General features: G+C 41.2%; 1 protein-coding gene across 2 annotated transcripts in view; it reads right to left on the bottom strand.

Moving 5' to 3' along the window:
- Mrrf (mitochondrial ribosome recycling factor) overlaps nt 1–18,701 on the bottom strand; it is a 69,241-nt gene that overhangs the window by 22,865 nt on the left and 27,675 nt on the right. For both annotated transcript variants that reach the window (XM_075986036.1, XM_075986037.1), the window contains one exon: nt 16,372–16,463. In XM_075986036.1, the coding sequence (XP_075842151.1) occupies nt 16,372–16,463 (92 nt within the window). The remainder of the gene's footprint in view (nt 1–16,371; nt 16,464–18,701) is intronic.

Here is an 18,701-nt window from a genome sequence, read left to right as displayed (position 1 = left end):
CCCGCAAACAGCATACTTGGGGAGACTGAAACCAGCATACTGGGAGAAACTTACCGACGTCGCCACTCCGCGTGTTGAGTTCAGAATCCTCTTCGGCCCTTCGCCTGGCGACCGAAGTTCCCGGGATTTCGGCACCAGTTGCGGCGGACTTCTTGACCGGTGACGGAAGAACGACCACCACACCAGGATTCCACTCAGATCACGCTTTACTGGAGTGCCCTTGATTGATGGGGGCAAGGAACGAGGGGGCAGGAAAACGAGGGACAGGGAGCGAAAGGGCAGGGAGGCCAGGGGAGAGGCAGCAGGAAGCGAAGGGGAGCAGGAAGCGAAGGGAAGGGGGTGCACTTAGGCAGCCGCTTAAATAGGGAATTGGCACACGGGTCGCCCTGTGATTGGCTGCCACCAACAGCTGACACCAGACCGCATCGGGATAGGCCCAAGAATCCACATCCACCGCGCATGCGGGAAGCGGGGACACGCAGCTCTCAGTGAATAGCCAAATATGGAGTTGTTTGTAACAAACAAGACAGGGTGTCGGCGCCATCTTGTAATGGCGATCCTGTCCGGCTCACTACAGACCCCAAAGGATTATATGAACATATTAGATGATACACAATAGCACCAGGAAGAGCAGGGTGCATATAGCAGATGCTCATACTCATTTATACCGCAAACACTGGTCCTATATTACATACTTACTACATGCTAAGCCCTGTTCCTGGGGCTAGGGATATATAGATGAATAAAATAGACAAAGTTTTCCCTCTATCTTCCCAAAGCACTCACATTCTAGCAAAGGGAAAACAGACAGTAAATAAATGTACAAGATCGCATAAGTGTATGAAGAAAATAAAGCAAGACGAAGATATATGGAGGACCTTGTTATCCATGGTATAGTGATATGCTGCTCAACTGTATCTACCTTATCATCTGATGCTAACATCTTTTCTGCTTCAGAAATAATAACAGCTTCGGAGCTCCTTCCGAGTGCCAGGCTCTAAGCTGATGCATGCTGTTGTGCATTAACTTGGTGAATGTCACAACACTCCAGTGGCCTTAGTGTTATTACCTGGGTTTTATAGATTATAAAGCAGAGACTCAGACAAATGAAGCAGTAGGCCTGCTAGACCTGGAATCTGAGGCCAATGTGGCCTCGGTCCTGAATTTCAGACCTTGTGCTAAAGCCTCATTGTTGGTTAGTCAAATCCAGCAGCTGGACTTACAAGTGCACTCTACACTATGATATGCTTACATATGTAACAAGAAGAGACGGTTTGCTGAATTTGCCTGAACAATAAATGGTACTACAAGAAATGGTAGCTAGAGGACAATGGCACAAGGGCAGGAGGAGAACCAGCCATTGCTAAAGTACAGTTTGAAGATTACCAGCAATCTATATACATGTGGGCTGTGTAATGAAATGGCTTTACCAGTACTTCCTGGAATGTGCCAATCATGCACACTACCCCATAACAAGATCTATAAAGCAAGGCCAGAACCAAATGGAACAATAGATAATACAGTTAGAACATGGGCTCCGGAAGCAGATGGGTTCAAGTCTGAAAAGCGGCTCTTCCACTTACTAATCTGTGACCTTGGGCAAGTTATTTAAACTTCCCAAGCCCAGTTTCCTCGTTTATACTACAGTTACTTCAAAAGGATATTTCTAGGTAGCTGAAAAAAAACGAGACAACTATGAAAAGATATGTGCAAAAAAAATAAAGCAGCCTGTGGTACTAAAGACATTTCATCCTATTTCCATAAACTAAGGACAAATGTTCCTCGGTTTATGATGGGGACATGTCCTGATGAGCTGATTATAAACTAACAATAACCTAATGAAGCCACTACTTCACACACCTCGTCCTCCAGGCCATCAGGCAGCGGGCAGGGGCTCACTATCCCCATAGGAGCACTGTAAAGCTGCTGTCCACTTCTCATTTATTACATTCTTTCCCTTTCCCCTGCTGTCAGATCTACACTGCAGTCGAGCAGTCCCAGTGACTCCTGCCCTCCTCTCCCCTTCATCCTTCACAGGACCCTCCCAATCATTCTTCACAAGAGTAAATGCTGTTATTATTCCATCTTGTACACAAAGAATGTGGGGCTCAGAGAGTTGGTATATCTTGCCCAAGGATGCAGCATGTTTTTATTGGTTTTCTTAGGGTTGAAATCCAGCTGTGTCATAGCTTTCTCTATACAAAGCAATTTCCCTCCCCACTCAACTCAACTGGGGACCATCCTAATCAACCTATTATTGTGGAAAAATTTCCTGGAGAAATTGTGTATCCATGTATGGGGAAATGTTGAGGTCAGCCTGAGGGAATGATAGCTGAGACTTCTTGTGATCTTGGGAGTTCTCTGGTCTGATTCTATAAGAAATTCTCTTTTGATTACCTCAGAATTTTGGTCTGGGGGAAGAAGACAGCAAGACATCAGCTCCACCATCCAATTTGTACAGAAGAAGAGAGATGGTAAACATGGAACAATGAGCCTTGGTAGAAACAGGCCACTGGCTGAGGAATGTCAAGGATAGCCAGGATCTCTGTCTTTACCAGAAACATAAAGTCAGTCTATACCAGACTGTAATTCATATTCAAAGAATAAACCAAGTGCTTATTAACAATCAAACTACAGTGCTCCAGAACAACTTAAATTCTAAGATAATTACAGCATAATGACTCAACTCCTCCCATCCTTAAAAGTGGAGCAGAAAAAAAAAGTCATGACCATGTGGCTGGGAGACAGGTTAGTTTTGAAGAGGAAAGAAAGTAATAAGGACTAGAATAGAATCCACGAACAACAACAACAACAAAAAAGTAGCCTTGATTTTACTACCAAATAAGTAGAATTTTTAAAAAGGCTGTGTCTAAGAATTATTTAGCCAGGAGAATTAATTCAAACACTGCAAGACAAGGAATTTAAAAGGCCTGTGACAGGTCTTAAGGAAGAAGTCACAGATTTAATATCTGATTACTCTTTAAAAATCATTGACACTTAATCTCATTTTATAGATAAGGAGGCCAAATTCAAAAAGTTAATAATCTCATTTTATAGATAAGGAGGCCAAATTCAAAAAGTTAAACATTTACCTGGGGTCTCCACTGTGGGAGGTACTCATACCAGTATAACTACCCTCCCTAGACTGGCTTTGAGGGGTACAGATTTCCACAGATTCCAGTTCCCAAACTGTCAACCCTCCAGGACATTCAGCTGAGATCATTCCCAAACAGACTCCCTGGTTATTCCCAGGCAATAACCAACCATTTCTGGCACAGGACTGACTAACACAGGCCTCCTCTAGGGGCAACCAGACTAGAAAAATTTTGAGAAGAGGAAAGACATAGAGCAGTCAAAGATGCAGCCAGATGCAAGGAAGCAGGATGAGAATGCCTCACTGATAAAAGGTACAAAGCCACATGGCTAAACACAGACAAGAATTATGGGTTAATTTAAGTTGTAAGAGCTAGTTAATAAGCCTGAGCTAATAGGCCAAACAGTTTCATTATTAATATGAGCCTTTGTGTGTTTCTTTGGGGCTGAATGGCTGTGGGTCTGGGTGGGAGACAGAAACTCCATCTAGAAATTGTGCCCACCATGGGGCAAGAATGTCCACATAAAGCCTGAGAAAGCTTAATTAAAAAAAAAAAAAGGATTCTAGAGAGACAAGAACAGAGTCAAGCACAGCTTCCTGGTAACCATCTTTTTTTCCGGTAGGCTTTGTTTGCTAGAGCCAAGCAGAGGCATGGCTCCTTTTAAGAGAGGCTTTCTGACCCAGCTTTAGCCGCAAAAACCTCACAGCTCTTTTAAGAGGTTCTGCCACCAAACACTTAATGGTGTTTATGAGCGGTCAGTGTCAGCAGCATGCTTCTTGGTGGTGGCAGAGTTGTGGCAATGAACATGGCTCCTGCCAGTACCTCCACCATGAAGCTAGACTATCAGAAAACTAAGGAACAGGGTGGAGTCAGCTACCAAAGCCATATCTTTAATCCTAGCCATGCGGTTTAGCAGATTTAAGACTCATGCGCTCAAAAAAAAAAAAAAGAGATATACAGTAAAGACAGACTGAGATGGAAAACAAAAACAAAAACCTGTAAACAGTTTACAGTGTGTTTAAAAATATAGACTTGGGAGAAAAAAGAAAAAGGGCAGTTAAAGTCTTAAAAAAAAGAAAAAGAGGGCCAGGCAGTGGTGACGCACACCTTTAATCCCAGCACTCGAGAGGCAGAGGCAAGCAATCTCTGTGAGTTCAAGGCCTGGTCTACAGGTTCCAGGTTCCAAAGCTACAGAGAAACCCTATCTCAAAAAACCAAAAGTGAAAAATAAAAATAAAAGGAATAAGGAAAAAAAAACACATAAAGATGGAAAATATACAAAGAGTCTGGATACCTTATATTACTGTGCTGTCTGAATTGTTTGACTGCTGAGGAAGGAGCAACAGTTGCTGCTGGATTAATCCAACCTATTGAATTAATATTTTGAAAATGCCTTGACTTCAAAATTTAAGTCAAAAGACTTTAAAATTTAAGTAAAAAGGTATGTTACTTTGGAGAAGAGGTTTTGCTTTTGTTTCTACAGGAAATGAGAGGCTGTGGATTCATTCCTGGTTAAGAAAAATAAGGCACTAGCCAGCCATCAGGCAAGCTTCCTGCAGGTAGGTTGTTCCAACACATGGCCCCCCTCATCAATCTGACCCTTATAAATTACAAGGCCCATTCCACCACCCATCTCCTGCGACCTCAAGGAACTCTGAACCACAGGCTGCAACAGTACCCAGCAGACCAAGAGTAAGTGATCAGCTAGCCAGCTGAACACCCCACTCTCTAGGCAAAACCCTGGGCCCCTCCCCCACCTGTGACATGTTCTCTACCCAGCCAGAGTGCAGGTAGGCTGCTTCAACACCCCCCCAATCAATGTGACTCTATAAGCTATAAGGACCACTCTGTCCCCAAACCCACCCATCCCCTGCTACCTTAGAGGAACTCTGAACCATAGGCTGCAACTGCACACAGAGGGCTAAGAAGCTGCAACTGCACACAGTGGACCAAGAGATCAGCAGCTCCCTGAGACACAGACAGTGACTGCAAGGATTGGACCAAGAGGCAAAGACAGTGCCAGCACCCACTGGAGGAAGAGATGGACCAATGAAAAAATTCGTTCAACAACCTAAAAAGCAACATGGTAATGTCAGAACCAAGTGATCATACAACAGGAAGACCTGATCATCCTAATCCAGAAAAAGCAGAGAAAGATGATCTTAAATATAACTTTATGAAGATGATAGAGACACTTAAAGAGGAAATAAAAAACTCCCTTAAAGAAATGGAGGAGACTGGCTGCTCTGAAAAGCCATCTTTGCATTGTTTCTGGGTCCTGCTCCACATTCGCCGCCCCCACCCCTACCCATCCTCATCCTCCTCCTCCGACTCCAGCAGCTTTCTCGCCAGAGTCATCGAATTCGATTCCTTTCTCACTCGCGCATCGGATCACCAGCGTGCACCCCCTACCCCATGTCAGATGCTGCCATGGACACCAGCTCTGAGATCACCACCAAGGACGTGAAGGAGAGAAGGAAGTTGTGGAGAAGGCAGACAATGAAAGAGACACACCTGCCAAAGAGAAAGTGGGAAGCAGGAGGCCAACAATGAGGTAGATGAAGAAGAGGAAGAGGATGGAGATGAAGAGGAGGACGCTGAGGCTCCTACGGGCAGCGGGTAGCTGAAGAGGATGAGGAAGATGATACTGACAGCAAGAAGCAGACAACTGCTGAAGATGACTGGACAGCAAAAAAGCTGAACTAAGGCCGCCGTGACCTGTTCACCCTCCACTTCCCGTCGTCTCAGAATTTAAACATGGTCACCTTCGAGTAGAGGAGCAGGCCCCGCTCGCCCACAGTGGGCAATGCCACCCCCAGATGACATGAGCTCTTCATCAACCCACCAAAACCACACCATGAATTTGCAACAGGGGAGGAAAAAACCCAAAACTTCCAAGGCCCTGCTTTTTTTCCTTAAAAATACTTTAAAAGAAATTTTATTTTTTATTTACATTTTATATTTTTGTACATATTGTTAGGGGTCAGCCATTTCTAATGATAATGGGTGACCAGACCAGCCTTCAGAGCGTTCTCTGTCCTACTTCTGACCTTACTTGTGGTGGTACCATGTTCATTATAATCTCAAAGGAGAAAAAAAAAACCTTGTAAAAACAAAAACAAAAACAGAAAAACCCAACCTTATTCCAGTAACTTCTTTTGTGTATGTACCTGGCTCTACTGTAAGTAGTTGCTTTGTATGAGATGGTTAAAAAGACCAAAGATAAGAGGTTTCTTCTTTTTCTTCCTTGTTTTGTCTATGAAGTTGCTGTTTGTTTATCTTTCGGCCTCTTTGATGTATGTGTAAAACAATGTCCAACAATAAACCATAATTTTATTTTGCTGAGTTGTTCTTAAAAAAAGAAAAAAGAAATGGATGAAAAGACAAATAAAAAATTTGAAGAAATCAATAAATCTCTTAAAGAAACTCAAGAAAACCAAGAAAAAGCAAACGGGTAAAGGAAACAGATCAAGATTTGAAAACTGAAATAGAGGCAATAAAGAAAACAAAAACAGGGAATTCAGGAAATCTGGGTAAAATAACAGGAACTACGATGTATGCATGACCAACAGAATACAAGAGATGGAAGAGAGAATTTCAGACATTGAAGATACTATAGAGGAAACAGATTCATCAGTCAAAGAAAACGTTAAATCCAACAAATTTTTAACGCAAAATATTCAGGAAATCTGGCACACCATGAAAAGACCAAACCTAAGAATAATAGGGGTAGAAGGGGGTCAGAAGAACTCCAGCTGAAAGGCACAGAAAATATATTCAACAAAATCATAGAAGAAAACTTTCCCAACCTAAAGAAGGATGTAGCTATGAAGGTACAAGAAGCTTATAGAACACCAAATAGATTGAACAAAAAAAAAAGATCCCCTTGCTATGTAATAATCAAAACACAAAATATAAAGAAAGAAAGACTACTAAGAGCTGTGAAGAAAAAAGGCCAAGTAACATACAAAGGCAGACCTATCAGAATTATACCTGACTTCTCAATGAAAACCAAGAAAGCCAGAAGGTCCTGGACAGACATGCTGTAGACACTAAGAGACCATGGATACAAGCCCAGACTACTATACCCAGCAAAGCTTTTAATCACCATCGGTGGAGAAAACAAGATATTCCATGACAAAATGGGATTCAAATAATACCTATCCACAAATCCAGCATTGCAAAAGTACTAGAAGGAAAACTCCAACCCAAGAAAGCTAACTGCACCACCACCCCCCAAATAACTGCAGGCAATAGAAAACTTTGCACCAGCAAACTCCCAAGAAGGAAAAACACACAAACACTACCACCAGAAAATAACAGGAATTAACAACCACTGGTCATTAATATCTCTTAATATCAATGGATTCAATTCACCTATAAAAAAAAACACAGGCTAACAGAACAGATGTGAAAGCAGGATCCATCCTTCTGCTGTATACAAGAAACCACCTCAATCTCAAAAACAGACATCTTCTCAGAGTAAAGGGTTGGTTAAAGATTTTCCAATCCCAAAATGGACCCAAGAAACAAGCAGGTATAGCTATTCTAATATCTAACAAAACAAACCTCAAACTAAAATCAATCAGAAGAAATGGACACTTCATACTCATCACAGGAAAAAATCATCAAGATGAAGTCTCAATTATGAACATTTATGCCCTAAATACAAGAGCATCCACATATGTAAAAGAAACATTACTAAACCCCACACACTAATAGTAGGAGACTTCAACACCCCACTCTCACCAATGGACAGGTAAATCAGACAGAAACTTAACAGAGATAAGAGAACTAAGAGATGTTATGATTCAAATGGACTTTTCAGACATCTACAAAACATACCATCCATACACAAAAGAATATACCTTCTTGAGTTCCCATTCTTCCTCATTGTCCGCTATGTTCAGCTAGTCCAAATTTATCCCATGCTTTTTCAGACCCAGGCCTTCTTCTCAGCACCTCAAGGAATCTTATCTAAAATTGACCACATTCTTGGTAACAAAGCAAATGTCAACAGATTTTAAAAAAATGGAATAACACCCTGTATCTTATTGGATCACCATGTTTAAACTTAGAATTCAACAACAAGATTAATCGCAGAAAGCCTACAAACTCATGGAAATTGAATCACTCCTGAGTCAAGGAAGAAATAAAGAAAGATATTGAAGACTTCCTATAATTAAATGGAAATGAAAGCCCAACGTACCCAATCCTATGGGACACTATGAAAGCAGTGCTAAGAGGAAAGTTCATAGCACTAAATGCCCACATAAAGAAAATGGAGAAAGCTCACATCAGTGACTTAACAGCACACCTGAAAGCTCTAGAAGAAAAAGAAGTAAACTCACCCAGGAGGAAAAGAGGACAGGAAATAATCAAATTGAGGGCCGAAACCAATAAAATAGAAACAAACAAACAATACAAAGAATCAATAAAACAAAGAGTTGGTTCTTTGAGAAATATCAACAAGACAGACAAACTAATCAAAAGGCAGCGAGAAAACATCCAAATTAACAAAATCAGAAATTAAAAGGGGGATATAACAACAGACACTGAGGAAATCCAGAGACTCATTAGATCATACTACAAAAACTTATACTCCACAATATTGGTAAATGTAAAAGAAATTGATAATTTTCTTGATAGGTACCACAAGCCAAAATTAAATCAAGACCAGGTAAACAATTTAAATAGACCTATAACCTACAAAGAAATAGAAGCTGTCATCAAAAGCCTCCAAACCAAAAAAAGCCCATTGCCGGATAGTTTTAGCACAGAATTCTACCAGAACTTCAAAGAAGAGCTAATATCTATACTCCTCAAATTGTTCCACCTAATAGAAATAGAAGGAACATTGCCAAACTCTTTCTGTGAGGCTACAGTTACCCTGATACCAAAATCACATAAAGACTCAACCAAGAAAGAGAATTACAGACCAATCTCCCTCATGAACATTGATGCAAAAATACTCAATAAAATATTGACAAATCGAATCTAAGAACACATAAAAAAAACATTTATCATGAGCAAGTCAGCTTCATCCTAGACATGCAGGGATGGTTTAACATATGAAAATCTATTGATTGCCAGGCAGTGGTGGCGTATGCCTTTAATCCCAGCACTCAGGAGGCAGAGGCAGGTGGATCTCTGTGAGTTCAAGACCAGTCTGGTCTACAAGAGCTAGTTCCAGGACAGGCTCCAAAGCCACAGAGAAACCCTGTCTTGAAAAACCAAAAAAAAAAAAAAAAAGAAAGAAAGAAAGAAAGAAAATCTATTGATGTAATTCACTACATAAATAAACTGAAAGAAAAAAACATATGATTATCTCATTAGATGCTGAAAAGGCATTCAACAAAAATCTGACATTCCTTCATGATAAAGATCTTGGAAAGATCAGGGATACAAGGTTCATATCTAAACATAATAAAAGCAATATACAGCAAGTCGACAGTCAACATCAAATTAAATGGAGAGAAACTCAAAGTGATTACACTAAAATCATGAACAAGACAAGACTGCCCACTCTCTCCATATCTATTCAACATAGTTCTTGAAGTTCTAGCAAGAGCAGTAAGACAACAAAAGAAGATCAAAGGGATACAAATTGGGTAGGAAGAAGTCAAACTTTCACTATTCTCAGATGATATGACACTATACATAAGTAACCCCAAAAATTCTAACAGGGAACTCCTACAGCTGATAAACACCTTCAATAATGTGGCAGGATACAAGAGCAACTCAAAAAAATCAGTAGCCCACCTATATACAGATGATAAAGAAGCTGAGAAAGAAATCAGAGAACCATCACCATTCACAATAGCCACAAATAACATAAAATATTTTGGGGTAACACTAACCAAACAAGTGAAAGACCTGTACGAAAAGAACTTCAGTATTTTTTAAAAAAAAAAAAAGAAAGAAAGAAAGTGAAGAAGATATCAGAAAATAGAAGGATCTCCCATGCTCTTAGATCAACATAATAATTATGGCAATCCTACCAAGAGCAATCTACAGATTCAATGCAATGCCCATCAAAATCCCAACAATTTTTCACAGACCTCAAAAGAACAACAAAAAAATCAGGATAGCCAAAACAATCCTGTACAATAAAGGAACTTCCGGAGTCATCATCATCCCTGACATCAAGCTGTTTTATAGAGCTACAGTAATGAAAACAGCTTGGTATTTGCATAAAAACAGATAGGATGACCAGTGGAATAAAATCGAAGACCCGGATACTAATCCACACACCTATGAACACCTGATATTTAAGAAAGAAGCTAAAATTATACAATGGAAAAAAGATAGCATCTTCAACAAATGGTGCTGGTTACAGATTCAATGCAATGCCCATCAAAATCCTAGCAAAATTCTTCAGAGACCTCGAAAGAATGGTACTCAACTTCATATGGAAAAGCAAAAAACCCAGGATAGACAAAACAATCCTGTAGAATAAAAGAACTTCTGGAGGCATCACAATCCCTGACTTCAAATTCTTCTCCAGAGCTACAGTACTGAAAACAGCCAGGTACTGGCCTAAGAATAGACAGGAGGACCAAAGGAACAGAATAGAAGACCCGGATATCAATCCACACATCTTCGAACACCTGATCTTTGATAAAGAAGCAAAAAATGTCAAATGCAAAAAAGAAAGTATATTTAACAAGTGGTGCTGGCATAGCTGGATATCAACATGTAGAAGAGTGAAAATAGACCCATATCTATCACCATGCACAAAACTCAAGTCCAAATGGATCAAAGACCTCAACATAAAGCCAGCTACACAGAACCTTATAGAAGAGAAAGTGGGAAGTACACTTGAACACATTGGCACAGGGAACCACTTCCTAAATATAACCCTAGCAGCACAGACACTGAGAGAAACAATTACTAAATGGGACCTCCTGAAACTGAAAAGCTTCTGTAAATCAAAGGACACGGTCAACAAGATAAAACGACAGCCTACAGAATGGGAAAAGATCTTCACTAACCCCACATCAGACAGAGGGCTGATCTCTAAAATACATAATGAACTCAAAAAATGTGGCACCAAAAGAACACATAATCCAATAAAAAAAATGAAGTACAGACCTAAACAGAGAACTCTTAACAGAGGAATCTAAAATGGCTGAAAGACACTTAAGGAAATGTTCAACATCCTTAGTCATCAGGGAAATGCAAATCAAAACAACTCTGAGATTCCACATTACATCTGAAAGAATGGCCAAGATCAAAAACACTAATGACAATTTATGCTGGAGAGGTTGTGGGGAAAGGGGAAACACTTCTGCATTGCTGGTGGGAATGCAAGCTGGTACTGTCCCATTGGATGTCAGTGTGGCCATTTCTCAGAAAATTAGGAAACAACCTTACTCAAGTCCCAGTAATACCACTTTTGGGTATATATCCAAAGGATGCTCAATCGTGCCACAAGGACGTGTGCTCAACTATGTTCATATCAGCCTTGTTTGTCATAGTCAAAACCTGGAAACAACCTAAATGCCCGAAGAATGGATAAGGAAAATGTGGTACATTTACACAACGGAGTACTACACAACAGAAAAAAAATAATGACAGCTTGATTTTTGCAGGAAATGGATGGAGCTAGAAAACATTATTTTGAGTGAGGTAACCCAGACACAGAAAGACAATTATCACATCTACTCACTCATAGCTGGTTTTTAAACATAAAGCAAAGAAGGCCAGTTTACAAACCACAATCCCAGAGAACTCAGACAACAACGCAGACACTAAGAGAGAGTTACATAGATCTAATCTACATGGGAAGTAGAAAGTAGAAAAAGACAAGATCTCCTGAGTAAATTAGGAGCCTCTATTGTCATACAGCCAAAAAGAAGAGCTGGATCCTAATTCAGTACACATGGGGGCAGGGTTAATTTAAGCACTGTGCTCCCCTGCTTCCCTGGTGTATCAGGCACTTGAAAGCTCCCGGCAGAGTGGTGTCCAGTGCATTACCCTTCCTCACTCCTTACCATTCACTGCTTACAGAAGGAACAGTGTACGTTATTTCTTTAAAGAAATCATATTCGTTATTATCTCTCTTAATCACATGAAATCTCTGCCTATCATTGTGTACTTTTTCACCTACTTTACAAATAATCAACTGTAAACAGAGCAATCTGCTAGAGTCATATGGAAGTTATTGCCAAAAACTAATGAAAACTTTGGTACTTTTACTTTAAAATCAACTTTTATCCCCTCACATGACACAGCTTCCATAATAAAGAACAGACTGTTCATTTTTTATCTGGAAAACTACCAAACACATAATTCAGTAAGGGGCCTTATGACCCTACCACCTTGTCAAGGAGAAGAAAGTCTATAAAAAATGAGGTTTGCAGGAGCAGAGGGTTTTGGTCTGTCAACTTTCTCTTGGATTACATCCATTAGCCAAGATAAAATAATGTAAAAAAACCGATGTAACAAATCCTACATCTTTGAAAATACAAGTTAAACACACTGATACTTCAAACTTATGTTCGACACACCAAGGGCAACTGTTAACTCCAGTGGGGTTGCAGAGATGCGTGTTATGTCAATCTGACCTTTCAAATAAAAATGTGAAAAGTGTTTGGGCTGCTTTGAAAAGAACCCAAGCCAAGAGTATACATTAGCAACACAAGTTCGTAGCATTGCAGAATTTGAGGACCATCGAGGGACCTACAGACCCGAGCATAGCCCTTTCATCTGGTCCGTGAGAAAGACAGAGCTCAGAAAAATGAAGTAGCCTACAAGACTACAGACAGAAGTTTAACAACCAGAGGATGAAGATGCTGCCGACAATCTATTTCTCTTGTAATATTTAAAAGTAATTTTTAAAGGTTTCTTTTATATTTATCTGCATATGTGTGTGTATGTCTCTGTGGTCATATGCCAAATATGTGTGGGTACTCAATGTGGCGAGAAGAAGGTGTCGACGGTTGTAAGATGCTAAGAAGGTGCTAGGAACTGAATTTGAGATCTCTGGAAGAACAGAGCACTCCCAACTGTAGAGCTATCTCTCCAGCCCCTCCACTTGTAAATCTTGCTTCTGATATTCATAATTACTTTCAGTACTTTCCAGAATTATTCATTTGATGGAGGAAGGTCATTGGTTAAATAAAAAGAAGCTGCTTGGCTCTCATTGGTTAGGAGATAGGTGGGAGGAGTAAACAGAACAAAACGCTGGGAGGAAGAGGAAGTGAGGGCAGACTCGACAGCTCTCCGCTGGGGAGCAGACGCCTTCAGAGAGACACCATGCTGCCCGCTCCAGGGAAGATGCACGCTATGAAGCTCCGACCCAGGATGGACATAGGCTAGAATCTTCCCGGTAAGCGCACCTAGGGGCGCTACACAGATGATTAGAAATGGGTTAAATTAATATGTGAGAATTAGCCTAGAAGAGGCTAGATAGGAATGGGCCAAAGCAGTGTTTAAATGAATACAGTGTCTGTGTAATTATTTCAGGGCATAAGCTAGCCGGGCAGGCGGCTGGGGTTTTGGGGACGTAGCCCCGCCGCCGCTCCCTATTACAACATTCATTGGAATAGAGAGTAACAGAAAAACTCACAATTCTCAAATCTTGTCTGCCAATACAGGTCATATGATCATGGCAATCTCTATTTCTCGAAGCTTTAGGGCTTTTTGTCTATAAACTGTGTTGTGGGTCACAGTGGAGGTGATGCAAACAAAAAGCCTGACAAATGGTCTATGAGAAAGCATAAGGTCTCTGTGCCCTCAGCAGAGACTGGAATACACACATGCTGAGAAGACACTTCCCAAGCAAACGGGCACAAAACCCAAGATTTTACGGCTGTTAAACACAAGTTATACTAGCCAGTTCACAAGATTTTAGAGCAGAGTGTTAATTCCGTTTTATATAGTATCAAGAACATATGGCCATATGGCAGGAAAAAGTATAGTCAAGAAAGCTGTCAGTTCCCCCAGGGTTATGGCTGTTCTCACAGCTGAGCGTGGTGGTACACAATCTGTACTCACAGCACTCTCAAGGCGGAGGCAGGATGGTCTCACACACCTGGCCACCTAGCAAGACGTCATTGTGACTCTTTGTAGCCAAGGAAACCTGGGCGGCACTAGATTACCTCTTGGAGACTAAACTTTCCTAATTGGAAAAATTACTTTAAAAGGATCATATAACAAATGAAGCAATTTCTACAAAGAAATACAGATGACAGGTGACACAAAAGGAACCCTAGTCATTCTATTTCCCTTTTGCTGTTTGGACGATGTCACAGCTTTAATCATTTAAATATCCCTTCCTTCCTGAATCTTGCTTGCTTCTCTAGAGCCCCCAAATTTCTCTTTCTTAAAAATAATTTTTAAAAAAATTATGTGTGTGAGGGCATGTCTACATGAGTTCATGTGCACCACACATGTGCAAGTGCTCAGAGTGGTGTGGATGGGAATGGCCCTCATTCAGTGCATAACACTCGGTCCCTGGTTGCTGGGACCGTGGAAGGATTTAGAGGTATGGCCTTGTTAGAGGAAGTGTGGGGTTGGCTTTGAAGTTTCAAAAAAGAATCTTGTCAGTCCCACTGTACACTCTGTCTTCTGTTTGTGAGGTCTCAGCTGCGGTTCCAGCGTCATGCCTGCTTGCCTGCCACCATGCTCCTGCCACAATGGTGATAGAGTCTATCTCTCTGGAACTACCAGCCCCAAATAAACTCTCCCATGCATAGGCTGCCCTGGTCAAGGCTTTTTATCACACCAATAGTAACTAAGACAATACCAAAGGGCATATGAAATCTCTTAGAACTGGAGATACAGTTGTAAGCTGCCAGGAACTGAAGCCTGACCCTCTTCAAGAGCAGCAAGTGCTCTTACTCACTGAGCCATCTCAGCAGCCCTCTTCCATCTCTTTGCATGCTGACTCTTCATAGATCTTACCAGACACTATGGAGTTCATTCTATCTGCTCAACTAGCAGGTGAGCTCCGAAGGAACAAGGAGCTTTGTGGTTTGGCTTACTGCTATACCCCAATAACTAGGAAAGGGCCTGGCACAACTGGTCAGTGTGAGGCACTGTAGGAACGGGGGTCTTCTGCTGTGTAATCATGGCTCACGTAGACTGCCGTAATTTTACTGTTCTTTGTATGTCCACTTTGTCCCCAATATTCCACGTTAATCAGCAATGAGAGAGAGACTTGCAAAGTCCCTGTCAGATCAATCCTTTGCTCGCACCCATCAATGGCTTCTCAGTACCATTAGGAGAAATCCCAGTTCCTCCCATGGCCTTTGAAGTCTCCACCGTCAGTACTAACCCAACCCTTGTGCTTCAGACACACCAGCTTTTCTTTCACTCAAACATGCCACCATCTTGTCTGTTCTTTCAGGGAAGGATTTTGTTGTGTAGACCAGGCTGGCCCTGAACTTGTGATCCTCCTGACCCCACTTCCCAAGTATTATCTTTTCTTTTTAAAGCTTTCATTTATTGCTGTGGAAGCAGGAAGTGAGTCTGCTGCGTATTGAGAGTTGCTGTCACAGCCCACATGTGGAGGCCAGAGAAAAACTATGGGAGAGTCAGTTCTTTCTGCCTGTATGAGGGCTTCAGGGATGGAACTCACTGCCAGGCTTCTATGGCAAGGGTTTTATCCACTAAGCCATCTCATCAGCCTTGTCTTCTCTTTTCAAATTCAAGAAGGAAGATCTATTCTTATTCACTTAAAAATCCATGAAGAAGCAAAACAAACAAACAAAAAACCCCACTACTCTGGACTTATGCCTTTAATTCTTCATTTACCAAAGAGTAATGTAAAAATAATCCAACAAGGAACACGGGGTTAGAGTTGACAAGTGTCAAGTTGCTTTCTGAGCTGAGGCCTTTGTGCTTCCTCCGGGCTGAAGACTCCCACTCATCATCTGTTCTCAGCAGAAATGATGACTCCTTAAACGACCCTCCCATGCTAAAACTGCCCTTCCCACTATCACACCTGTCAATCACTCCCTCCTGGATACTAGTAGCTTTCCTTTCCCCCTAGGATTTATTTCATTTAATCTTAATGACTTGGTGTGCTAACTTGTCCTAACTTCCCAGCCAGAAAGTGTAGGGACAAGGTGTTCGCAAGCTTACTGCTATAGCACACACAGATATGTGATAAGCAAATCTGCATCAGCAAACTGACCTCACAGCTTAGCCAGGATGAAGGATGTGGATAATAGGTCATGCCATTGGCCCAAATGTCTCAAGGTACTAGTTCCCATCCAAAGACAACTACTCCGAGTCACTGAAAAACGTGGATTTCAGCCAAACTTACTTGGGGATAGGTACCCGAATTAGTGTCCCTTCCACTTCTGGGTTCAGATTCATTCCACTTTCTCTTATAGCCTTGATAGCTGCAGCTGTACACTGAAAACCAGATCAAAAGGTAAACAGAATTAGTAAATAATTATTACCAGATGCAAGCCCTCTGTCGATAACTGGCAACCCATCTTGGCAGAACATGGAAACATTTAGTTCTGTTACCAGTAAGATCAGGAAGTTACACTGGTGTAGAGTGCTTTGATCAAGCTGAATAGCAAGCCATGTCCACTCCTGGTACCAGTGTATTGCGGAAGGAAAAAAAGAAAGAAGAAAAAAGAAAAAGAAAACAGCTCTGCTTCTTTGAAAAGATTTCAATGGTTTGAGGCAACACAGATCAAAACCACAATAAATCCTCAAGGGAGGAGGGCTGGTCTGTGCAAAGATTGGTGTAAAGACAGATGAAAGATTTCATACGTTAAAAATTCCAGTTGACATTTTACACTCAAAATATACCAGTGCCGGTTTGGAATGAGTAAATAAATTTAACTCATTCACATCTACACTCATACCAAACTCACGCTTTGGAATGAGCAGTAAACCTCCACTGCGTGCAACACAGAAAAAGCAGAGTGACAGAAGAAAAGCATGGGTCTTGGAATCAGAAAAACTTCACTTTAAATCCAGCGTTGGGACCACATACCCTGAGCAATAAATTTGACCATTCATAATCTGAGATGATATGGTACCTACGTATCACAAAAGCAATGAGATGATGCAAGCAACACACCTAACTCAGTGCCTGGCACAGAGTTAATACCCAGTCAAGAGCAGTTATTATATGAACAAACCATATCCGTGTATTGAAAGTGTGTAAAGTCCTCCTAACATCCTTTAGGAACTTCTCTTGCAGAATCAATTCTAAAAACAACAGGAAGTGGGTGGAAGACAATGAACTCACAAGAACAAGGCTCCTGACATGTTCCAGAGCTGATTCATGCCACTTGAACTCAAAGGCCAATCCTGTCCTTGAGCTCCTCCAGCTTTACATTTGAAAGGCATGGAAGGTGGTACACACCTATGTTACTTTTCCAAGTATTTCACTGTTCCTGTTTTAGAGGAGGTGTCTAAAAACTTACCCACTCTATCTTTAAATCACCTTAATTCTACATCTGTATGACATCACGACAACAAACCAGATCATCCATACACATATGTGTAGAACCTAAGAGTGGGCAAAATATAAGTGTCTACAGTAAATTTTTTTAAATGTTGCCTCAAATAATAGGCCTTTGGTGTTGGAAAGGAATCTCTGCTATAACCAAGCACCACCTGTTTATTATGAACAAGGAGCCTACAGGGTAAAGTCACATCCTTTAGAATAGACAGCATCCCTTGACAGCCCAAGAAAGATGCAATAAAAGAGACAACCTATCAAACTTCAGTTACTTTCAGGAGTAGGGAGAGGCTGAGCTGCATTTGGTCTAATGTTGTTACTTTGTCTTTATTCTTTTTACAGATCCTCAAGCTCAGTGTATTCAGTAATTATTACATAAGGAAACAACTATGAACAATATATATAAAAGTGGAACTGCAGAGACAGCTCAGCAGTTAAGAGTGCTTGCTGCTTTTACAGGGCACCCAAGTTTGGTTCACAGCAGCTTATAACCATCTGTAACTCCAATTCCAGGAGACCCAATACCATCTCCTGGCCCCTGTGAATAATGCATGCACACAGTGCACTCATAAGCACTCATATACGTAAAAATAAACAAGTTAACTGGGCAAAAATAAAGAAAATATCTCCTTGCAGAGTACAGTCACCTTTATAAAACCATTTGTAGAGTTAAGAGTAAAGGAAGAGTCCCCACTTTGAAGAGGAAGCTCTAGCTCCCACCTCCTAACCTTCTATAGCTTCTCACCACATAACCCAGAAAACACTGCTATTACACCCTTATGTCTTAGGTAGGGTTTTCATTGTTGTGAAGAGACACCACGACCACAGTAACTCTTTAAAGGAAAACAATTATTTGGGGCTGGCTTACAGTTTCAGAGGTTAGCCCATTATCGTCATGGCAAGAAGCATGAGAGCATGCAGACAGACGTGAGAAGGAGCTGAGAGTTCTACATCCTGATCCACAGGCAGCAGAAGGAGACTAGCTTGAGTATATGAGACCTTAAAGCCTGCCTCCATAGTGACACACTTCCTCCAACAAGGCCACACCTAATAGCTCCACTCCCTATACACCAAGCATCCAAACACATGAGTCTATGGGGGCCATTCCCATTCAAACCACCATACTCTACTACCACCAAGATCCTTTTCAGTCCAAGCAACCTTCCCCT

The sequence above is a fragment of the Microtus pennsylvanicus genome, chromosome 9 (assembly GCF_037038515.1).
Source record: "Microtus pennsylvanicus isolate mMicPen1 chromosome 9, mMicPen1.hap1, whole genome shotgun sequence".
NCBI lineage: Eukaryota > Metazoa > Chordata > Mammalia > Rodentia > Cricetidae > Microtus > Microtus pennsylvanicus.
The sequence above is the reverse complement of the archived record's forward strand: the minus strand, read 5'-3'. Positions and strand labels throughout refer to the sequence as shown.